Here is a 25,443-nt window from a genome sequence, read left to right on the forward strand (position 1 = left end):
TCTTCATTTTGGCCTTATTATAATTAACCAGGAGAAATTCCTGCCTGCTGTATGTAACTAAGACTGAGATTATTCTACTTATTGTTATAAAACTTTGGAGCAATGCTAACAAAAAAATCCTGATATGCTACCCGATTCTGAAATGGAGTTTGAAATTTGAAGTTGAAATATATCTCCTGGCTAGTTTGGCGTAATCAAATTACAAAGTGTCAAAAGTCTGCAACTGATGAATAAATGCAAACTTTAAATAATGTTGGAATTAGAAGACATGGAGATTAGACTATTCTGGTGTCTGTATTATATCAGATAAGTAGTTCCTGAAAGTTCCTGCATCTGACCATAGAAATGTTACTATAAAGCTGGTTAAAAAGCAGAAGTAATTATGGCTTAATGGAGAAGATACCAAGCTTCATCTAGAACATCTCTGTAGAGATCTAATAAAAGACTGATTTAAAATCCTACTTGTAGAGGCAACTTGGGCCAGCTTGTATATTTTTTATGATAATTACAGTACTGATTCCAGGTAGACTTGACATGCTTAGAATCCAGTCATCTTTCCCCCCCCCCCCAAGACTTTATGGCATCTTAACCAGTCCAGGAATTTCCATAAAGCATACGGAACATATAATTCGCTGATAATACTCAACAGGTTGATGGGTTAATACTTGACAGAGGATTGCTATCACCTAAGGGATGTGAGCTTTTATGCTTGATAGAAAGGTAAACCATATTGAAGCCCACTGATCTTTTAGGTTTTATTGAATCAGGTGGTAGAAAACTTGTTTCCAGAGCCTTCCCAAATTTTGAGCTACACAATTATTAACTTCCAAAGGAATAACTATGCCACTTTGAGAGATTTGGGTAAAAAAAGAGGTAGTAGTGATTAACATCTAAAAATAAACCATCCTGAAGTGAGCCATTCAGTCATCTGTAGTTGCTTTTATCCTTACGTTCTTATCTTCAGCACCTTTTTCTGAGCTCCTCTCCATCGAATTGCAGCACGAGGGTCCCTGCTAAGTATGATCTCATGCCAAGCCTAGGTTTCCAGCCCCTACTTTGTGCCCTCTTTGGCTCTAACGCGAACGTATGTTCATACTTCTATGAATTGAGTAAGAGTGTACATGCTTTGTGACTCTTTGCATCTTTTGTTAGAAAACTGGCTCTGTAAATGAATCCCACGGCTCTGGGCTCAGCAGGTAAAGGAAGAAGGTAGTCTGTTAGTGCGTGAGCCTAATCAGGCTGGCAAGAGCAAGTAAAGTAGGGCAGCATCACACATTAGCTACTGTGTAATTGAGCTCTTTGATGGTCAGGGCACTGCAGGAGAGGGTGCCAAGCGGAGCAGAACTTTTGTTGTTAATTCAGTCACCCATGGAAGCTGTAAAGCTGCACATCTCTGCTTCTTGGTGCCTAGAGAACTGACAAGCCCTTGCAAGCAGCCTTTGCAGTCCCTGCCCTTGGCCCTAGTCTGCAAACTTTCAGGCCTTCTCTCTGCCTCTGGTTCTCAGCACTTGATTTCCCTTTTCTCTTTCTTTCTTTCTTTGCTTCGCTTTCTTCCCTATGCACCGTAAAAAAAGCAAAGCTCCCGTGCCGTTTGAACTAGGCGGCTGTGAGCGAGGGCTAGCTCAGAGCTGTGTGGCTGTTACCTTTGTATTCCAGATGAAACTGCCAAGCTCCGTGGGACAGAAGAAGATTAAAGCCTTGGAGCAGATGCTGATGGAACTCGGAGTAGGTGAGTAAAGAGGGCAGGGAGAGGGAGAGGGAGAGAGCCACGGAGCAGCGCCTTTGTAGTCAAGATGGGCTATTTTTCCCCCCTAGTAATGTAGCCAGTTCCTTCGCTAACACTATATGTGAATGGATTTGAAAAATAATATGTATTTTGTTTAAGGGAAAAAAGGAGGGGTAAAAACCCAAAGATGATGCATTGGATTTTTAAAAAAAAACTTTTCCAGTAGAAAATTATTAGAATAGTCTTTGTCGTCTTCTCTCATGTAGGGAAAGGAAGGAGTCAGTGACCATTGCCCCCAAATCTCTGACCCCCTTTTAGTACCTTGCAGCTATCATTTTGGATAGATCGTACAGGGTCAGAACAAGGGTCTATCTGGAATATTGTGAATTCCTCCAAAGCACAAATAGTTGCCTCGTATCAACTACCTTTACATCCAGAGAATAGGAGCCTCCTTGAGTCATTGAGTCTAGGAACCCTTGGCTCTAGCAGTTACCTTGAATAATGAACTGAGTGTTCAGTTAGTGCCTTCCTTGCAAGATGAACCAGTATCTAAATCCTCTTCTCATACTGTTGAAGCTTGGCCTGAAGGCAAATTCCTTGTATGGCCAATGACCTGGGCAATAGAGTTTGGGTTTATTTCTCTAGCCGACTAAAAATAAAGTAAGATTACAGCAACCACACAGCTGAAAACAGGTTCTGGGTCTCCCTCATTTAGCTTTCTTCTCCTGCTTTGCCTAGATTTGAACCCGATGCCAACAGAAGAAATTGTTCAGATGTTCAACGAGTTGCGCAGTGATCTGGTGCTACTATATGAGCTCAAGCAAGCCTTTGCAAACTGTGAATATGAGCTGCAGATGCTGCGCCACCGCTATGAGGCACTAGCCAAAGCAGGTAGCACCGGACCCAGCACCGACGGTGGCTCACATCCCGATGGACAGTCAGGCTTGTGCACAGAAGAAGGCAAGGGTGACGGCAAGGAGCAGATCATTGACGTGGTGGGAGCTCCCCTCACACCTAATTCAGTGAGTATTATTCGATATTCTTTTTTTTTTGCCATTGCCTGGTTTTTATCATCTGACGATACAGCCTTTGGGGAGCTACTTGAAATAACAGAATGTTGGGCCTTTGGGAAAGAGGCTTATTCTCACTCTGGCGATATTCAATCAGAATAGAGCTGGAAGGGACCTTGGAGGTCTTCTAGTCCAACCCCATTGAAGCAGGAGACCCTATGCCATTTCAGACAAGAGACTGCCCGGTCTCTTTTTAAAAACCTGTGGTGATGAAGCACCCACAACTTCTGAAGGCCAAGTTGTTCCACTGGTTAATTCTTCTCACTCCTTAATTCCAGGTTGCTTCTCTCCTTGATTAGTTTCCATCCATTGTTTCTTGTCTGCCCAAGAACTGCTTGCTGAACCTTAAGCAAGAAGGGAGCCATTTGCCATGCAGTCATGAGCCCCTGGAACCTGGTTCATCTGATGACATCATAAATACATGGATGTTTTTCTCAAGGACAGACTTCCAGGATGCTTCATTCAGTATATGCAATGTACTCCCCCCCTTCAATCTAGGGCCTTATCACCCTGCTCTTTAAACTGACATGGTGTTAAATCTCCAACTGCTAAGTTTAAATTCCAAGATACAAACTTTAATATAATGGGGTCAATGAGTTATTAGTTACATTTGTGATCAGGCGATTAGTCAGCTAGCCATTACTCCCTTCTTGCTTATTGTAGTGCAGCTATCCAGTGCGTTGGCATAATGGCATGCCATACTCTTTACAAAATGTTAAGGGATTAAATTGAAATTTTATGTAGCAGCTCATTTGTAGGGGGAGGATAGAAGGCACTCCTGGGAATGGTCTAAACCAGGGGTGGGGAACCTTGGCTCTTTTATGACTTGTAGACTTCAACTCCAAGAATTGAAGTTGAAGCTCACAAATCATAAGAGTCAAGGTTCTCCACCATGGTCTAAACCATGTTGCTGAGCACCACTGCCCTACCGTTTTGGGGAAACTCAAAATCCTATCCATGTCTGGGTTTTAGCCATTCTCACAATCAGTTCTTATCTATCCAATACCAAGCCATTTTTTTCTGTATAGCAATCTTCTATTACAAAATATTGGACTCTTGTATGGCACTTTATTTTCTCATTCCGGACTTGGAACAGGAACAGAGAGAACAGCACCAAGAGGGTTAACATGATCTGGACTGTGATGTATTTGAAAGAAATATAATCTAGTTAATTCACTGCAAGGCAAGTTTGGTACCTAAAGGGCCCCCCTGTTAAATACAGCTCTGACCTTTACCAGCTGGTTACACAAAGACGACACAATTAGATTAGTTCAAGACAAAAGGTCAAGCGCATTCACACTGTGACCACTTTACACCATCTTTGGAAAGGAAAGAAATTCCACCCAACAAGAGGGGGCAGCTCAAGAAGGTTTGCTGTTATTTTCAGGATGGAGAGGGGTGTGCATTGGTTGGAAAAGAGTTTTCCTTTATGAATTTTGGGAAAAGAATAGTCCCTGGATGTCCATTCGGTTACTTAGCATGTTGCAGAGACTTAACATATTTCACCTGCATTTTGGGCTTTACTTTAGGTAAGCACCATGAGTCCAATTGTTTGGACTTATTTCTGTAAGATTGGCACCTAGTCTGGAGATAACGCTGAGGAGATGGCCGGTTCCTAATATTGAAACCAGCTTGATTTTTATTTTTTTATTTGTAAAAAAATATGTATTCATTGGTGTGGGAGAAAGTTACTACAGGCGATAGTTACAACCTCATATAGAAGTTGTGATGTCCTGCAGTCACACGATTGCAATTTATGTCTTTCCCCGTGGGCTTCCCAGAAGTAAAGGCAATGTGAAGCTGGCAAGAAGTTGGAAATTATGGTTATGCAAGATCTTCATTTAATAACCCATAAAGTTCTTTTTTAACAATGGCAACTTGAACGGCCGGAACTGCTAAGTAGTGGGGTCATGTGGTTTTTCGACTTAGCAATCATATCACTTAATGACAGATTCCAGTCCCAGTTAGTGTTGCTAAACGAAGACTACCTATAATACTGACAGTATATTTCATAAGATTTGAGTGAACAGACTATTGAATGAAATAGATCTCAATGAGCAAATAGAAACATAAACAACTGATGGTAGAAAAGGACCTAGTGGTCCATTAAGTCTGCCCTTTGAGTTTTCTTCTTTTTAATTTATTTTTTGTTATTTTTATTATTTTATTTTTTGTTGGATGATGGACATGTGTTTATTCCTTAACTCAGTTACTGATGATTGTCCCACTGTCAAAACCCCCCAAATGTTTTGCCATTTTTAAACGTGGGAGCTAGTTATGGTTAGAGTATGATGGCCATGGCAGTGGGTTCTTATCCTGGTTACGTTTTGAGTCTTGAGTGAATTTAAGCAGTAGAAGTAAAGTATAGTTCACATTGCCAAATGTTCGGTGACAGATGGTGACTGTGAACTATTTGTCTTTTACATCTATCTATGGCGTGATTGGGATTCTAAATATTTAGCTGTTTGTCTTCCGAGTAAAACAAAGACCCTTCTTTTACCAAAGATATTTATTGCTACATATAACCATGGATTACAGTCTGTTTCATCAGAGGCATGGAGTGGAAACACCCTGGTCCAGACAACATCTGAAGCAGGCATTCAAATTTATCTGGATTATATAGTCTAAAAGTTCTGGTTTTTATTTTTTCTTGTTCTCGTCACTTGACGACACTTCCTCTCCAACCTAAAACTTTTAAAATGGAATAGTTCCTGACCAATTGGTGACCTGCATTGTCAGATTAAGCCATACATGCTTGCTGTCGGGGATTTCAGCTGGCTGGAGGTCAACATTTTGAGGGTGTCTTTTCCTTTTAGTCGGGAACAGGGTTCACTTCCACAAGGTTCCCAATGAAGGTCTTTTTCTCCCTCATTCTGGATGACCTAGAAAGGATGTTGCTCTAGGCCTTGAAGGGGCAAAAGGTGAGTTATAACTTGGAACAAATTAGTTCCAAGCACAAGTACAGCCAGTTACTCCAGATTAGGGCCTTTGATTTGCACAACTCAGACTCTACTTGCCCATCCATAATGAGTTGACTCTCCTCAGAATTCCTCACATCAGCACTCTTTGTTCCTAGGCTCACAAGTCAGCCTATTAATGGGGAAACGAAAGGACCTTGCCTCTAAGAAGTCTTGGGTTCAGAGTTAGAATCATTTGACTTTTAAGCTGCCTTTATCTGAACTCCTGCTGGCTCCTTGTTTTCTGAGCCTACTTGAAAGTGCAAAGTTACATTGTTAACATCAAAAATCTTTCCTTTAAGGATGGAGTTAGAAAAACTCACTCGTGTGTCTCTATGAAATGTGTGCCTCTCTCATGGCGGGAGAGGGGGATGTATGTATTCTCATTTTAAAATAATTCCTTTCCATTAACGGCGAGGCAGGCTCCCAGATTCTTGTAAATTATAATGTAGAACATTTTTTTTTCCTAAGCACTTTTCGTTTTCGCCCATAGCGACAGAAAAGCCAAGCTAGGGAAGGTGATTGATATGAATTTGTGACATATTTGAAAGATCGCTCTTTTGCCATATCAAGATTATCAAACACATGCACTCATCCCCATTAATTCAGCAGCCTCACTGAGTAGCTCTGAAGTTTCCATGCCTTTGTTTTCAGATTGTGCTGGCTATTTAAAGCATATCTTTTGATCTCATTTCCTCAAATGCTAGCAGGTACCACTTAAACAACAAAATAATAAAAGGCCGCTTTGTTGAGTCCACCAGGACTCTGCTGTTTCAGAGAATAGGATGATGCATTCCTAAGAAATAGGTTCTCTCATCCAGAAGATGAGAGCCAGTTTGGTGTAGTGGTTAGGTATCAGGGTAGAACCCAGGAGACTGTGAGTTCTAGTTCCACTTTAGGCATGTTAGCTGTGTGACCTTGGGCTACTCAGTTTCAGCCCTAGAAAGGAGACAGAGGCCAGGCACTTCAGAAAAATCTTGTCAGAAAAACTGCAAGGATTTGACCAGGCAGTCTCCGAGAACCAGACGTGATTGGGGGAAAAAATTGGGAGGATGGACTTTTATTTACTGAAGTTCTTAATCATTTATGTTGCAGACTTTTAAAACAAGCCTAGGTGGGAATGAATGAATGTTCCAAGAGACCTAATTACAATTTTCTTCTCTTCTTGATTACAGTCCCTGATTTTCTTTAGAAAAGGATTTTTCATTCATTCATTAAGATGCTCTATAATCCTTGGTTGTATCAATGAATCATTCAGTTTCTTTCCACTGGCCTCTTGATTTCAAGTTGTTGAACAACTGAATTATTATTTTAGGCACTTGGTAATCCAAATGAAATATCTACAACCTCTGCTAGGACAGCGGAAGTAGAATTCCTATATCCTTTGGAAATGCAGTTTGCTTAAGGGGGAGAACATGGATCATCCAAGGAAATTATGCGCCTGGCAGATATGTGGTGTCCCCTGTCTTTAAGCAAGCTGATGTCATATGTTCCCCCCATTATCCAGTATATACAAGGCACAAGTAACCATAGTTTTCATGCTATGGCTTTGTCTATCAGAATTATAAATGTTCTTTTTCTCATGCCACTGTAATGACCAACTGGCTCCCTCTTTATGTGGACAGCCTCAAGTAAGTTATGTTAACTACATAGGATCTATATGTAAGGCTTTCTCCTGCATTTTCTGCCTGAATATATGTCAGGGGTTTTTTTTTTTTTGTTTTGCAAGGTTTTTAATTGAATCAGGGATTTTTGCCTGAGAAACTGACTCCTCTTCCACTTCTCATTTGTTTCTTGTTGGAACAGAGAAAGCGCAGGGAATCTGCTTCCAGTTCCTCATCTGTCAAGAAAGTGAAGAAGCCATGAACACCATGATGATCCAAGTTCAGCATCTTGGAGGACCAAATTACTGACTGCAAGAAGGATATGTCTCCCCATACTGTAGCAGGGACCGTTATGTTTGCCTTTGCTTACATCACAAAGAGGGTGTTTACTGCCCTGGTAAAGAAGAGGCTGAGCTCATAATCCTGAATTGATTGTTGCTGTGATTTTGCTGTATATTTTTCCTATTCCTGAGTTTTGTAAATGTTGATGTAAATATAGAATCCATAATCTCTTGTTCCAGAATCAGTAGTCATTGAGAGGGAAATGTAGGAGGATAGACCCTTTGTCAACAGGAGTTTTGTACTGGAATGGGCATGGGCTGTGTAATTGAAGTTATGGTAGACATGTATCACATTATCAATGGAGAAAACTGACCCCTGGTTGAGCAGTAATTCTAACTGCTTCCTCCCATTCTCATAAACTTGGCATATGTCTCTTTGTGGCTTAGCAGGCCAGCTTATAGAATACACACAACCTAAATTGTCCTCCCAAGGTTTCATCTTGTTAAAGAAAACTTGCTTATTAATTCAGAGTCCCTGCGTCTAAATTCGGCATTAAAACAGAATTTTTACCCCCTTGGCAGTTGGTGAGGCAAATATACACTGCAATAACCATTATTTTTAGGGTCATTCTCTGCTGGACTGAAAGAGACTCCTTTTGCAATTATAGCGTCCACTGTCAGATTAGTGTGTAAGTACCTTTACATAAAACATTGGCTCAGCCATTTCTAACTTGATGCCCTCCAAGTGGGTTGGGATTTCTGGTTACTATGAAATAATTGTTAGTAAGGCTCCTCACAGCGCAATCCTTTCTATTTACTGAGAAGCAAATCCCTCTTTGTTCTGCATAGATATTGAGAAATGTGAAGATCTCATTTTTATTGTAATGCTGTTGATGGTCCAGTTTTCATTTGTACCATCTAAAAATGCTGTCTGGTGTGACAGTTGTGTCAGTTCCTCTAAAGCAGTGAGCTAAATAAATGCTGGTTAGTTAAAAAAAACCCAAACCATTATTATCCCATAGTTGGGAGTAGCTTTGGTTAGGAGAATTAAGTAAAGTGAGAACTCCAAAGCCAGAAATAAGAGGTCCAGTTATCAGAGAGGTTCTTAGTAAAACTACTAATAGTATTTTCTTAGTAGAATAAATTATGCAAAATAGAAACCACCTGTACTTATGCATAATTCACATGGATTAAAGAATTCCTAGTTTTGTTACTAACACAGAATATACTCAGAATATTCTTTGGAAATGGAGGAACTCATGGCCGTGTGATTTAGCCCTGCCTGGGCTATAGGAAACTCAAATATTTAGTAATAAATCAATACTATAGACCCTGGTATGCTATGCCTGAAAAGCTAGGTCCAGCTTCCTGACTTTTTAATGGCTGGATGTCCCTGTTGCTACATAGAAAGCTGCTTCCTCCCCTCCCCTTTTGAATATTCATCTTCTTTCAGATACGTGTCAAAAGAGGACTATGACACCCCTGGCCTGCAGCTGTCAGGCCTAACTCATGTGCTTGCCTCCTTTTCCCCTCAAGTGCAACTGGGAATCAATAGTGCATGACAACGCCCTTTGATTTACATTCTTGCTGGCAGAAAGAAAGGTCAAAGGCCAAGTTCTTCGTTTTCATAGAAAACTAATTAGATGACTCCATCGACACTGAATCAATAAAACTGATCAGGTGATTACACAGAGGGAGCCATTAAAATCCCTGTGACCTTTGATCCTGAGTCCCTAACCTGAGAAGGAAGAGGCTTGGTTACATTCCCTAGTGCCTTGGAGGGCAAAATCTGCAAAGTAAAGATGGACTGGTCTGAAGGGAGGAAACATGGCCTGTCATGGGCTCATATGCTACTGCCCTCTTTTATCTCTATTGGTGAAATCATCTGCCATAGGCTACTGGAAAACTATAATAGATCATGGAGGTAAAAAAGAGCACAGAGTCTAATCAATCATTTGATTCTATGAACACTGATTCTAAACAACCATTCAGTGTGTTCTTCATGTACTTGAAGTTTCCAGTCATCCATTTATCATTGTTCCCCAAATCAGATCTCATGTAGCAATCAACAAATGTTTGGCAATCATTGGCCTTCAGTGTTTGACTACTTTAAAACTGAATTATTGCTTTTTAAAAACCTATAGTTCTTGCCCTAGCTGTACTGCATATTGTGTATTTCTGAAACTGGTGCAAAAAATACGTGCAGGTAGTCCTGGACATACGAACTATTCATTCAGTGACCATTGGAACTTACAATAGCACTGAAAAAAGTGACTTGGGACCATTTTTCACACTTAACCATTTTAGCATCCCCATGGTCACGTGATCAAAATTTGGACACATGGCAACTGGCGTGTATTTACGAATGCCAGGGGTCATGTGATCACCTTTTTGTGACCCTCTGACAAGTAAAGTCAATGGGGAAGCCAGATTCACTTAACGTGTTACTAACTTAACAACTGTAGTGAGTCAATAATTGTGGCAAGAAAGGTTATAAAATGGTGCAAAACTCACTTATCAACAGAAATGTGGGGCTCAATTGTGTTCGTAAGTCAAGGACTACCTGTACTGTGTATAAGCAGTATCAATGACCAGCTGTTAGCAGTATATATAATCTTATGCTATTTTTCTTGTATATTTAAGATAGGGAATTTGCTCTCTCATTTCCTGTGGTCCCAGAACCAATATATCCCATGTACAAATTATCCCTGATTGTGCAATGAGCTAGAAATGAGGTGTAAATATTTGCCAGCTCAAGATTCTCATTTCACACAAAAGCCCCTTAATAATTTCATGGTGGTTTTTTTTAACTGTTGCCTGATGCCTAGACTTCATACTAGTGTCTTCCCACTACCTATCGCCATTCCCCTTCTTCAAAAGCACAAGGCAGGAGCTGAAAGAAGAAGTCTGCTTACAGGAACATGAATAGTAAAAGAGTAGTAGTTCCTTTTCTCATAGTCTCTCCTACTGAAGAACTAAGGAAATAGATAAGCTAAGTATTTGTAAAAAAAATACTCTGAATGTAAATATGTTTGAGAACGAAGCAAATATCTATGCAGAAACTGCCGTTTTGTATTTAAAGAGGCTTTAGGAGGAGGAGGCAATACACCCAGTAAGAGCTACTGCAGCTGGCAAGGCCATGCCCACAACCCTGCAGCACATAAGAGCCAGGTTCCTTTCCCCCAAACTTTATTCATGTGGCACATTTACAGCAAGGATGGGAGTAACGAGCCAATGAAGAGGTCAGGTTGGGTTCAGCTGGAACATCCACACACCATGCATTATTATTGGGAAGGCCCAGTGCCTGTATCAGCTCACAGCCCGATTGCTGTAGGAGCAGAGCCCTCTTGATGCGGCTCCCAAGTTGATGGCAGCTGGAGCCTATGCCCCTGGGGGACCATTCAGCAAGGGCCAGGGAAGGATATTCTGTCAGGAAAATACTGAGCTAGAGAAGAAGTAGGTTGTTCTTCCTCCTCCTATACTGATGCATTGGGAACTGGAGGGAAGAGTAGGCCATATCTCTCAGGCAACACACTGGTTTCAGCCATAGTGAAAAGGGAAGTCCGATTGTAAAGGGAAAAGAACAGAGATTTCAATCCTTATGCAGATTGCTACAGTGTACTGAGCTGGGAATACAACTCCTTGGCTGGACAAGCAAGTACTGGGCATGTCCACTGCCCGCAATGGACTGCATACTACATCATGTGCAAGCACAAAAAAAACCCCACTTAAATAGGGCCCCTGACATACTGAGGATGCACCAACGCGAGATCTGCACGCAAGAAGTGCTGCACATCGGATGAGCATCAACCAGGATGCTCTAGCATGTAATAGCCCCTGCTGAATGAAATCCCAGGGATATAGGTGGCTTTCAGTGGGCATGGAATACAGGCACTTCACCTTGAGCAGAAAGAGCCGAGCTTCCTTAATCACATACAGGAGGAACCAGGGATGGGGCTTAGTGTTTATTTAAATCAGGAAGGGAACGAGCAGAAGGCTGCTGAAGAAAGGGGACTGTCTGGATGCTGCTCAGTCAATATTTAGCTGACACGCAGGAGACACAGTAACAGATTCACACAGAAGAGGGGCTTGACCGCAGCTCTTGAGATAGTGTACTCAAAATAAAAGAGGGCAAGTGCCCAGAACATAGCACCACGGTCTTGCTACAGGCGCAATTGTGAGCAGAGAAAGAGAGAAAGAGAGAGAAAGACGCCAAGGGGAATCAGAAGCCAACAAAAGGGAAAACAATCTACGTCTCTAACCATGTGGAGCAAGCGCCCTAGGGGGCTGCAGGCTGGACCAGGCCGGGCAGGCAGCTGCCCCTAGAGAGGGAGTCACTTCAGGCCTACACAGAGAATCCAGTTCCATATATACAGCCTCTACTGGCAGAACAGCAAAACTGACGGAGTCGTGGGGTTGCTCGTTCCTCTGTCCTCTTTCTGTTATTCGAATGCTCCAGCCCATCGCACCCATGTAGCAGGAGCCGGCCGCATGCAGCCCTGTCCGGCCGGCCCCAGAAATCAAAAGGGCTTGGAGGTCTGCTTGAAGATGAACCCTCTGTGAGCCAGTGTCTTCATGATGTTGGCAATGTTCTTGCAGTCATCTAAGATCCAGAGAAGAAAACACAAAAGAACAAATTTCATTTGTGGGTTAAGAAAAAACAAACCAGGCATGTCTGCAGCAATCTAAGTGTAGTGGGAGAGGCATGCAAAATGCTTCACTGAGAAAAGTATGTTCCTAACATGCCACAACGCACGACCTTACCTGTAAAATTACTCAAGCCTGTATGAGCATCTTGCCATTTAAACATGAGTATTACGATTACTGATATCCTGCCTTTTGCCCAGACATCACAATAGAAAGCAATAATTGAAACAACTGAAAAGAATAACTAGCAATTAACTATGATTCAGCACTTATACAAAGTATGCAATGAGGCAGGGCAAATTCTAAACGAATTGTACAGGGCACATTTTGTCTAGCACGAGGGAAAATAGAGGAAGTATGAAAATGTTAAAAAAAAATGGCAGCTATGAAATCTTCACTACAATGTACGCGAACCATCTTGGCCTCTCATTTCCTTGCTCTTTCCTCCATCCAATCAACATTTTATTTTAGTACAGGGGAAGAAATTTTAAGCACATGAGAGAAAGGCAGTTGGCAGTTTAAAAATAGAGAAAATAAATGTATTGGCAAAGGTATTGTCCTTGATTTTTGCTTAATTATGCTACTAATATTGGGAGCGGGAATCTGACATTTAAAAAACACTTGTAATCCATTTTTCTTTCAGAAGCCCTGAATTCAGCTACAGTATAACATTTTGGGATAATACATTTTAAAATCTATATACTACTAAAACTGTTTGTAATTTCAACTGGGTGAGACAGGACAACACAGGACAACAATTTTGAATCAACATACTTCGAATAGCCTAGCCTAAGAAGAATGCCTCCAATATCTGGGAAACATTACTCCCACAGGATTCAAATTTGGCAAAGTTGTGAGACCACTTCAGCACTGCTGCGCCACTGTGCCCCGCCACAAGTCTCATGAACATCATTGCCAATGCTCCCCACAACTCCGCCCAAGGAAAGTCAATGGGGAAGCTGGCAGTCAGAAATTGCTCCTACTCCCACTGCCTATTTGCCCACCCATAATCATTCTGTTTCTCTGTTTAGCTAAGGAAATATTTCTGAAACGATGGCTCAGTGGCTCGCAGGTTGTCTAGTGAGGATATAAAACTGCCTCAGTGAAATTATACAGAATCTTCACAAATGTCTTATATCAAACTTTGATATTAGCAGAAAAATATTGACTCAGGGCAGAGATGGAGAACAGTTTTTGCATCGAGTGCCAGTCTTTTGCGATTAACAAAACATAATCTGGTCCAACAAAAACACTACAGTATTGTCTTTTCTGGCCTACCAGTCTTTTGAATGTCAAAATTCTCTTTCGCTCTGAACGAGCAGCTGAGAACTATCAGATGAATCTGGCAAGTTAGTAACTTTGCAGTTTCATACATAAATACTTCAGAATGACCTTATAGTGAGACACCCTTTTGTGGCAGGGAATATTGTCCATCCATCTGACCATCGGCTGTGACTGAAAACTCCAACAACATCCATTTTTCCTCCATCTCTTTTGGGAGTAAGAATTTAGGAGGAGATAAGTATTTTTGCCCCCTTGTCTCCAACAGTATTCACAAGTGCTTGCAGCAATTCTTCAGCTATACCATAGACTGTAGGCACCAGTAAACAAAAGGACCCATTCCTCTTCTTATCCCAAAATGGAACGTCTGCTGGTTTATTATTTATTTTTATTTTTATTTTAATTCCATTTATATCCCGCCCTTCTCCGAAGACTCAGGGCGGCTTACAAGCTTAGCAGTAGCCTTCATTCTATGTATATGCCTGCTTATTAGGGCTTTCACACACACCCCAAGCAGCATTATTACAAAGTCAGTTTAATTGCCCCCAACAATCTGGGTCCTCATTTTACCTACCTGGGAAGGATGGAAGGCTGAGTCAACCTTGAGCCTGGTGGGATGCGAACCTGCACTAATTGCAGGCAGCTGGTGTTCCTTAAGGAGGCATTAGCCCACTGCTCCACCAAGGTTTGTTGCCTTCTTCTATTGGACATTATTTACTTAAGGCTAGAAGCATGGGAATAGATCTTATGTTGCTGGAATCTCAATTTTAAATATATTTCAGCTCTTGACAAGTGGAAGAGCCACTGCTTTAAACTAGGGTCACCTCTTGTAGTACCTCTTGTTCTGGGTTCAGTTCAAATGAAACTAAATTCCTTTTCAAATTTAGCAAAAATTAATTCTGATCTAATTCCCAATTAAAACAAAAATTGACACACCAGACCTTGGATTAGTTGTATATGTGACTTGCTAGACAGATGCAAGGTGAGGGTACAACACAGAGCAGCTGGTATAAGGTGGGTATACTCTGCAATAGCAGTATCTTGAAGGAAGTCTTGTAAGACTAGCATCAGAATGACACAAATGGAGCTAGCAATGCCAGAAACAACTGTCTTATTCAGGTCATGTTCTATCTAAACACTTCAGATTCCACGCTCAGTAAAATTCTTGGTAACTTCTAAGTAATTTCTCTTTTTAAAATGTTCAGATTATATAATTTATATAAGTTAGAACAAATACAAACTGGTGACAGAGTGAAAGAACTATCAAGGACAAAGATGTCATTTTCAACTCAGAAATGCTACAAATACAAAATGCCTGGTTCATCTGCCTCAGATCCTTTTCCTTATAAAAGTGAACAATTAGAGCTAGAAACGTGATTTAAAATGGAGATTTAAGATTTTGTAGATCTTAAATTATGAATTACATCACAAACGGAGAGCTAAACCAGTTTGAGACAATAACCACAAATATCTGCGTTAAGCATACACAAGTCCAGAACTTTATTGCAGGCCCTACTAACTGCTTTCCTCACCCTTAACAGTGGAAGAATAGTAGCGGTTACAGCAAAAAAATTAGGGCAGAAACACGGACAGATACAGCAAACCATTCCCTTCTGAACTAACAAGGAAACAAGACTTGAGCTGATTTGTGTTACCTGGACTAAACGCAAGCAGAGTTTGCTAAAATAGAAGCAAGGCTTAAATTGATTCTTGGTGTCTATATTTCATGTTGAAAATTGGCTTGTAAATCCATGTTTTGATCTATGGTGGCCGTCTCCTTAAGAAAAAGCAAGAGTAAATGTGTAATTTCTCCCTTGACAGCACACAGTGGCGAGGCGATCCTTCTTCCCGCTCCCCTCCGACTTGGGACAGCTCCGCTGCCTCCCATCAGCACTCTTTCTTTCTCGCCCCACGCCTTGATGTCTCCATTTCATTAGTGTGCGCCCATTCATCACGCTGTTACCGTAAGGGTGACTTTGCCCACTTGCATGTGGCAGGCAGGGCCTGGATGACATGGGGTGGCGCTGCCACTCTAAAGGGGGAACGCAGTAGAACACACACACATACACACACACCTCCTAGTAAATGGATGTTGTGGCAGAGGGACAGCTGCATCATTACTGATGTGTAAATGATAAAGCAGTGCCTCTACATCCATCTCTTAACTGTAAATCCAGGGAGTGCTTTATAATCAAGCGGCAGCGATAATAATGTGAAATTAGGTCTCTCTATCAAAGGGGGGAGGCCTTTTAATCACGGCTTAAAGGGTGCAAGCGCTGTTTATCATAATTGAACTGTATCCAGGCTAATTGTGGCCATATTTCACTGTCTAGGAGACAGGCACACTGTCTGAAGAATGAACACCAGGGGCCGAATGGAGCAGGAAACTGCTGTCCAACCAATGTTGCCCCCAAAGTGATGGCACTTCACTATTCAGGGAGGAAATCAACAGATATTCAGAACATCTCCATCACTTTCCTTCTGATTAACCTATATAGTGCTGGCAGCACAGCAGAGAAGCATCAGCAAAGGAAACTGTAACTTTGACCGACAGAATTTTGCAAATGCATGCAATTAAACAGTTCTTATGACTACCACCTCCACCATCATTTTGTATCAAAAAACTAGAAAGTAAAAAAATATATACAATTATGCAGAATCTGCATTCTGTGTTTAATCTGAGGACAAGGGCAAAAGAGAATTATTATAATAATTATAGGAATAGAGATATTATATAATGAGTACACCTTGGTCAGTTTAGCCCAGAATATTATGTAGAAGACCCAAGCATTATAACAATGGTAGTACGGCAAAGTGATCTTCAGGAATGAGCAGTTGGAAATGCTAATGTTAGCATAATGTTTTTGTCACAAATATCCTATCTACCTTAGCCAGAGATTTGGTGATAGCTAAACCCACAAATCTCAATCAATTAGATATTGCCAAAAAAAGTGAAAATAGAAGGGATTCCTCTTCTCTAGGGAGAAACTTATTTGACTGGGAAGACTAACTGGTCTTACATCTTAGCTGTACTTCTGCACAGCAGAGCCTAAACAGTTTCCAAGCAGAGCACAATCGTTTAGCAAATGTGTTAAATGATTGTTTCTCAATCAGAGACTCATAAGCAAATGTAATACATTTTAAGTGCCACTTAGATAATATGGTTCCAGTGGTCTCACTTTGAGAACAGTCCATAAATGAAATAGTTAGCTTGTGAAGATTATACGGATAAAGCAACTTTCTTCCTCCTATCACCTTCCCCTCCCCCTTTGGCTGAGAATTGGGAATAAGAATCCTGATACGATATTTGCAGCCTCAACACCTACAGATGGCTGTAAGTGAAGGAAGACGACAATAATATAATCACATTATATAGCTTTTAATTATTGTAAGTGTCAAGTCCTGGTAGCAGTAAGTCTATATGAGAATCAACTGAGATAATAAATAGATCCCATGTATAAATTTAACACTACGTTTTCATAGCCAAAAGTTATCAACCTAAAGTATATCATCTCACACTACTGCATATTTCCATTACAATTTCCAATCTAAGCACATTCATTCATCACGTTTGTTGTTCTTTGTTAATATTAAATGATAGCTTATACGTGTGAATCGGTCATCATATATCTCTAACTATGGTGATAATTTTTAATCCCCCATCTCTTCAGACGTAAATATCTTAAGAAAAGCAATCCTCACATAAACTGAGCTTGAGAGGGCACAAATTAACAAGCAGTAGCATAATTTCATGAAACTATTCTGTGTCAGACAAGATAACAGATTGCATAAGGCAGTTTTTCCTCATGGTCTGTATAGCAATACCCAGCCTAAGACAGTTCCCTCAGACCATTCCTTGAGAGATCAAGGAGTTGGGGCCAGAAATATCACCTTCTCAGTGCAGCTACCTCCCTCTCCAAGGTCAGATTAGCTCCCACTTGCCTATCCTTTCTAAAATGGTAAAAAACGTTTCTCCCTTACAGAGATTTTGGAGAGAAAGAAGTTTAATGGGGAGCAGCAACTGAAATAATTTAGGTGTGTCATATATCATTTTAATGCTTTCTCAATGTAAGCCACCAGGACTCTTGACAGGAAGACACATACACATTTCTGTAATAAATAAATAATCTATTATCTAATCGATCTAGTGTGGGAAGGTGACAGTGGAGGGGACAAAGCTTCTCCAAATACTAGACATGCTGCACCCGTCTCATTGTCCCTCATTTTTTTCTTTCTCCTTTTCAGCTATTCATTCACTGAAATGAATAAACATTTTCTTTAAAATCTTTGATTTTCCCATGAGATGGAGCAATTGTCAGGAAAGCTAAATGTTGAAGCTAAAGGCGTACTGTCTTTTTTTTCTTCTTTTTTTTGGAGGGGGAGAGGGAGGGGAAATATCCTAGTGTAAAGAAAGGAAAACTGAAACAAGAACAATCAAACTCAAACAGCTAAGCCTCCCAATATTTTATGATCCTCCATTTTAAAGCCTGGCTGTATCAAGTTGTCTTGAACCACCTGGTCATATGGCTCTGGAAACATGCCATTACAAAGCTTGCTTGCCACAAGTCATTTAGCAAGACTGATTTCAAATCAGCATGAAGGTAAACACGCTTATTACAATTATCCGTGTACAAAAAAATCAACAACAGTCGAACAACTTTCTAATATGCAATTACAGCCGCTTATTGATTTTACAATGTAATCCGCTCCGATTGATTTAATAACACAATTATAGGCTGGCTCTCGGGATATTAGTGCAGGAGATTTTCATAAACTCCAAAGCAAAAAACTAAGCGGCTTTTAAAACAACACCGTCAGATAGCTGTTTGGGGAATTATTAGCCATATGAAATCTCCTAAATCTCCTCGTTGTTACCTTGAAAAAGGATTTTCTGTTACAAAAACGGCAACTGAGAATAAGAAACAACTGATGATAGACCATTGGAGGCTTTACCACCCTTGATAAGCTTCAACAATGGGCCCAGATGGCACAATGAGATCTGCTTTTCAAACGCTGGGAAAGGAACTCATTCATGTTCACATATGCGCATATGCATATAGAGAATAGGCATGCTACCTTTAGACTTATTAGTATGATAGTATGATAAAGAGCACATAAACTTCCTAGCCAAAACTTTTCAACTGTTAAGCCATGCAATTTCTGTTCAGTTCGGCAACTGCCAGATTACCCATTTGTTTCCAATTTGCTCTTCAGGTGTAATGTTCAACCCAATCTGAATGACATTACATTCTATTGTTCATGCTCAACTTCTACACTGGGGGTTCCTGACCTTCCCTTATTTTTTCCTCTTGAATTATTCTGGTTGTTCCTAAAATACATCCCTTGATTACTGCACTGCAACATTTTGAAATGGATACAATTAATTCTCAAAAAGCGGTCCAGTCTCTTTGTTGAACTGGATTGTACTGCTGTTCCTTCTTGATTTCAATGTTCTCAAAGACTCACAGACTGCCAAACGATGAATGTAGCATCTATGGAATATAGTCCCTCTCAAAAGAAAGAAATCATGCATAAAATCGCTACTGTTTAGGCACTTACAGAAGCATTACGCATCCTGGAACTTGAGTGCCCAGGTAAATGCAGACACTTTGTTATAGGCCTTTTGTTGTATGTTGTAAGAAACAAATTTAATTCTGTATGCATGCTGGAAATATAGCACATCAATGCAGGTAGTCCTCACTTTCTGACCTCAGCTGGGACCAGCAACTCCATTGCTAAATGAAATGTCACATGACCATATCCAACTTCAGTTCATCAGTTCCAGCTGTGGTCACTACAGGTCATTAAGCATGACATCACATGACACCAAGTTGCTAATTCCTGCCAGCTACCCCATTGACTTTGCTTGTTGGAAGCCAGCTGTGAAAACTGCAAATGACCATCATATACTATGGGCTGCTATGGCCGATGAAAATGCACACCAGCTGCCAAGCACCCAAATTGGAATAATATAATTGTGGGGATGCTACATCAGTTGCAACTTCAAGGACTGGCCATAAGTCTCTTTTTTCAGCACCATTGTAACTTCAGTTGCTGAATGAATGCTTGGTAAGCAAGGACTACAGTGATACCTTGGTACTCAACAGCTTTGAAACTCATCAAATTTGGTACTCAATGTATTTTGATGTTTGTCCCAGTATTTGCTGTTTGTTTGGTACTCAATGCACAAGCTAGAACTTATCAGTATTGCCTATCTTGTGACTCACTACATTATTTCTTATGGGAAAAGTTTGTTTGGTACTCATTGTTTTTGGTACTCATTGTGCCTCTCAGAACCAATTAAAGGGGAGTACCAAGTTAGCATTGTACTATATTTGAAATAAAATAAAAACATGAGGAAATATACAAAATAGAATGAAACTCAAACTAATCCAACTCAGGCTATAACTTCTCTCAAGAAATATTCTGAGGCAGCCAATTGTGGAATTGCCAGCATCTACTCACAACAGCTTTCTCCAATTCCACTGCAATGAGATGTTAATATTAGTTCCACTGGCCAGAGACGGTTGTTGAACTTGATTGCTGTTGCACAAGGCAAAAGGAGGTTGGACTAGATTTATTTATGGAATTGGTAGGCCATCCCTATCTGTTGTAAATGTAGGGTGGGGTGACCATAAGGTATAATATCAAAAGATTAAAGCCAAGGGAATTACATTTACCAAAACATAAAGTCTAGGGAAAAAACAAAACAAAAAATGCCATAGAGTGTCCCTCACTCTACCGCAGTCAATTCAGCTGGATCTGTACAAGCATTTACCGACACAATGGAATCTCCTGAGATCTGTTCAGTCCCATAAAGACGCAGGCTGGTACATTCCCCTCCTTCCTCCCCCTCCCACCAACTCAAAGTAAAGCGTACCACATGTTCAGATCAACCGATAAACCTACCTTTCTTAGTCTTGCCCATGGGCAAAGAATAGTTCCTAAACACACAATATGCACGTGCTTCATTCTTGGCCTCCGATGTATTTGCCAGCTTTATGGGCCCATTTTTCTTGTCAAGCTGACAGCACTGCTAAGTGGATTTCTCTGTGATATGCGGACAGATTATCACATTACCCAATGTCCAACACAAACATATTACTTTATATTCAATAGCTCTAATGAATATAAACTGCTTTTTCTTTTTTTGGGAGGGGAAGGAAACTGGTGGGAGGGGGCAATCTATAGATTTTTAATGAAGGCTGCTATTTACACGCTCCTCTTTAAAACAGGTTTGGGTGCAGCCCCTGGCTGAAAAATCAATGCTGTTATTGTTGGAATATTGTATATTGATATTGTAATAATAAGGCACAATTGATTTAGGGGTGTGTATGCATGGGGTCAACCCAGGGTTACTTTGGCTGCAGAGTGGCTCTACTTCTCCAAATGGACCATTTATTTTAGGTGGCCCATCTTCCTTTTCAGACCCAGTGAATAGACTATCTCCGTCCTTATACTCCAACAACCACACATTCAACAAAAGAAGCATGTCCAGAGTACTATAACAATGAACACGTCAATCAGGGGTGTCAAACTGACGGCCCTCGGGCCAGATGCATCACACACAGGCCCTGCCCACCCCGGCTTCGCAAAGGCAAAAAATGTTGTAACACATCATGATTTGTCACATGACGTGATCGAGTTTGACACCCATGATATAAATAGTCAAGAAGGCAGGCATAGTCTCATCAGAAAGAAACAAGCAGATGAAGTCAACCTCAAATGTAAGGAGTACATTCCTGGGGTATTTTTGAGAAGTTTGGGAGGGGGGGCGCCCTTTCCTTAATTTATATTGAAAAACAGTTGTTCCTAAGCTTCATCAGAATCCTAAGACCATTTTCCACACTGGCTAACAATGAATACTACAAAGGAGAATCCGAAACAGTAGAAGGGACTCCCATTCATTTATTTGTTTCCATTCCTGAGATGTGGGATATTAAATATCTTTGCATGCAGAAGAGGCGTTCATTCTACAGTGGATAGACAATAGTTAAAATGATGATGATTTACCTTGCGTGTTGTGAAAAAGTAGCTAAAATTATCATTTTTTTTCAAAGTTTGCAACAAAAATGTTGGTAGTTCTGGTGTATACGATACAGAAAATTCCCAAAGATACTCAGCAATTGCGATTACTCAACTGGGACCTTGCAAGGTTCGAGGACAAGTCCTTGCGTTGATCAGCAATAACCCAGATTTCGTAAAAATGCATTTTTAAAGATGTTGAGAGGGGCAGTAAAGTTAAGATGCTATTTAGGAAGACTACATTTGAATTACCGGTCTTCCTTCCCCAGCCAGTTCCTACTGTGGGGGCAAGGTACAGAAGACACGTTTCTCTGCATATCACCTGTATTTCCCAGATCATGAGACGAGATGGGAATTGGATCCTGGAAAGTGAGAGTGGCCAATGGGAAAGGAGAGGAAAAAGAAGAGACGGAGGCCATCTGGGTACCCCCGATGAGCTGTGTACCTTTTCCACCTTGAATGGTTAAAAGATGAAGGTCAGCTCTGTCTTTTTTATAGATGGTAAGTTGAAATTCTGACCTCCGCCGATGTGCAAACACCAGATTGGCGCAAGACGTAGCCAGGCACTTGGGGGACATTAAGACTAGTGGTGCTGGTTAAAATGGTCCCTTTGGAAATGCGAATGGGACGCTGGAACTAACAAGTGTAACATGCCTGGCCTTGGGAAATGTGCTCATTTGGAGGGAAGCTGGCTGCACCTGCATTATAGCCACTAAGACAGATCACCTAGTGGCCTGTGCTGAGCAGGTCCATATTTAAGCTGTCCCCATGCTTTATGGTCTGTACAGGAGCTGATGCAGAGGGAGCCAGAGGCTATTTGTCACTGCTGGAATGGCAGATTCCTGTTAATGAATAATATCAGTGCTCTCTTTGTTGAAACAGCTCTTAGCGCCGGGCATAGTGGGGAGGGGAAACATTCATTGGACAGCTACCTTGTTTCCAACTTCCTTTTATTTGCCTTTATTACCATCTAAAGGTTCTGTGCAAACAGCTCGTGTAGGTTTTTTATTATTAAAACGGAATCTCACAATTCTACCTGCACAATTAGAAGGAAAGGTTTTTCTGTCTTATTTTTTTATTTAAACGTGTGCAGCTAAGCCCATAATTAAAACTACCATCCTACCCCAGGTCCATAACTGAAGCACTATTGTGCATCTGAGAGAATATTAGCATATCTTTCTCTTTTCAAGGGACCTCTTTTTCAAGGTGGTCTTGCAGCACTATCTTGCATCTCACATTAACTTTTACTCCTTTGGCCCTTGCAGGATAAGCTTCAAATCAAATCCATTCAAGATCCCAGCTTACACATGAACCATCAGTCTGATGTAGTTGCAGAAAAGAAAATGCTATCTTAGGGCACAAAGTCCAATTAAGAGTAGTAATTGTTTCATTATATTGCTGCAGTCAGATGAAAGTTGGAGAATAGTGTCCATTCTGAGTACCACAGTCCAAAAAGGGCAAGGACAAATTGGAGTGAGATCAGAAGAGGGCTACCATGATGGCTCAGGGCGTAGTAACCAAGATTAATTAAAGGATCTGAGCATGTTTAGCTTACACAGGAGACAACTGCAGGGAAGATGCAATAACAATCTTCAAATATCTGAAGTTTTGTCACATAGAAGAGGGAGTAGATTTATTCTCTATTGTCCCCGAGGGCAGGTCTAAAACCAATAGGTTAAAACTGCAAGCAAATAGGTTCAGGCTAGATGTCAGAAAGAACTTCCTGACTGTATGAGCCAATGGAACATATTGCCACATGAAGTTAGAGGTTCTGAAACATAGATTGGATGGCCATATGTCAGAGATACGCTATAGGAGGAGCTTGGATTAGGTAACTTCTAATCCAACTTTCTAACTCTGATTCCATGAATATAAGATCTAAGATGTGATATCAATGTTGTGGTAGTGACAGATTTTATTTTCCTGGGCTCCAAGATCACTTCAGTTGGGGACTGTATCCAAGAAATTAAAAGACGCTTGCTCCTCGGGAGGAAAGCCATGGCAAATCTAGACAGCACACTAAAAAGCAGAGACATCACCCTGTCAACAAAAGTGCATATAGTCAAGGTTATGGTCTTCCCAGTTGCAATGTATGGCAGTGAAAGTTGGACCATAAGAAAGGCTGAGCGCCAAAGAATTGAGGCCTTTGAACTGTGGTGCTGGAGAAGACTCCTGCAAGTCCCTTGGACTGCAAGGCGATCAAACCGGTCAGTCCTAGAGGAGATCAACCCTGACTGCTCTTTAGAAGGCCAGATCCTGAAGCTAAAACTCAAATACTTTGGCCACCTAATGAGAAGGAAGGACTCACTGGAGAAGAGCCTAATGCTGGGAAAGATTGAGGGCAAGAGAAGAAGGGGACGACAGAGAATGAGGTGGCTGGATGGAGTCACTGAAGCAGTAGGCGTGAGCTTTAAATGGACTCCAGAAGATGGTAGAGGACAGGAAGGCCTGCATGAATGTTGTCCATAGGGTCGCGATGGGTCGGACACGACTTCGCAGCTAACAACAACAACAACAACAACAATCAATGTTGGCGTAAATTTAGTATAACTCTCCAATTTAGCGAGAGCCGAATATTTTGGTCTATAACCTGTACCCTACCTGGTGGATATACTGGCTATATTCTCCTGGGGAGGCTTTGAGAACAATTAGTGAAAACATACTTCAAAGTATTCTGCATACTAAAGTTCTGTTTTAGGATCACTCTGTTGTATAAGATTTGAAACAAAAGTACTAATGCCCCCAAGACACAAAATTTTGTGCTATGCCTAGCTTCCCTAGCTTCTTAACCCAGCATAATCAACTCCACTAAAACCCATCCTGGAGTTTCCCTCCCAACAATGCATGTGTATATGTGACTGTGTGTACATTATACATCTGTAAAATTGGAAGGAGGAAATTAGGCTGGAAGGAGCAATAAATCCAATCCCAAGTCAAGATTCTCATAAATCAAATCAAAGCCTCCAAGGGAGAAAGAAGTTTGGTTTCCACCTGTGAACACATCAGTGAAGAAGAGCCCACCATTTCTCTGCAGATGGGTTCATTCCAATATCAAACTGTTCTTACTGCTGTGAAGTTTCTGCAACCATTCAGTTGAAATCTGCCCTCTTGTGATGGAAATCCATTATTCTAAATCCTGACTTTAGAGCAATAGAAAACAGATCTCACTGCTACAGTATGAGCAATCTCCCTTCAATTATTTGAAGAATGCTATAAATTAATCTCTTGCTGATTTTCTTGCTGCAAACAATGTGCCAGTAATTTACCAGCTTTTTCACTGGACTTCCAATACTTTAATTTTCATGTACTCAATGAAAATTCTATTTTATCTGTATAAAAATCTCCTAATCGTAACTTAGTTGAAAAAAATGCTTCATAAGCCTGCTGTGTGTATGTTCTTTTTGCTCCACAGACTTCTCAGGCTAAATATTTCCAAATTCCATCAGATTCTAGATCCTGGTCATCTTAGCTGCCCTTGTCTGAACAGATCCATTTTTTTCCCGCTGAAAAAAGTGAAACTAACAATTCCTGTAATTTGGAAACTATAATTCTGTTGGTGCACGTAGTCTAAAATTCATCTTTCTTGCAGCCACATCAGTCTATTGACTCACATGTAACTTGCAATCAACTACTATTCCATGATATTTTTCACCAGTACGGTTACCAAGCTTTTCCTATTCTTGCACATTTTATTTTTTATTACCTAAATAAAGAATTCTGCTTTTGTCAACTTTCATTTTTGTCACTTTCTATCTGTTTCTCTTACCTGCTGAGATAGCTTTGAATTTTGTTTCTGCCCTTCAGGGTATTAAATATACCACTCAATCCTGTGTCACCTACAAATCTGATAAG

The 25,443-nt window shown here is 40.8% G+C and overlaps 2 protein-coding genes across 2 annotated transcripts in view; one reads left to right on the plus strand and one right to left on the minus strand.

The window, feature by feature from the left end:
• DMAP1 (DNA methyltransferase 1 associated protein 1) overlaps positions 1-7,872 on the plus strand; it is a 43,685-nt gene extending 35,813 nt beyond the window's left edge. The window contains exons 10-12 of the mRNA XM_083358458.1: positions 1,657-1,729; positions 2,465-2,748; positions 7,560-7,872. Of these exons, the coding sequence (XP_083214584.1) occupies positions 1,657-1,729; positions 2,465-2,748; positions 7,560-7,619 (417 nt within the window). The 3' untranslated portion in view covers positions 7,620-7,872. The remainder of the gene's footprint in view (positions 1-1,656; positions 1,730-2,464; positions 2,749-7,559) is intronic.
• Positions 7,873-11,590: 3,718 nt separating this feature from the next.
• ERI3 (ERI1 exoribonuclease family member 3) overlaps positions 11,591-25,443 on the minus strand; it is a 257,091-nt gene continuing 243,238 nt past the window's right edge. Inside the window, exon 8 of the mRNA XM_083358469.1 lies at positions 11,591-12,241. Within this exon, the coding sequence (XP_083214595.1) occupies positions 12,159-12,241 (83 nt within the window). The 3' untranslated portion in view covers positions 11,591-12,158. The remainder of the gene's footprint in view (positions 12,242-25,443) is intronic.

The sequence above is a fragment of the Vipera ursinii genome (assembly GCF_947247035.1).
Source record: "Vipera ursinii genome assembly, chromosome: 3".
Taxonomy (NCBI): domain Eukaryota; kingdom Metazoa; phylum Chordata; class Lepidosauria; order Squamata; family Viperidae; genus Vipera; species Vipera ursinii.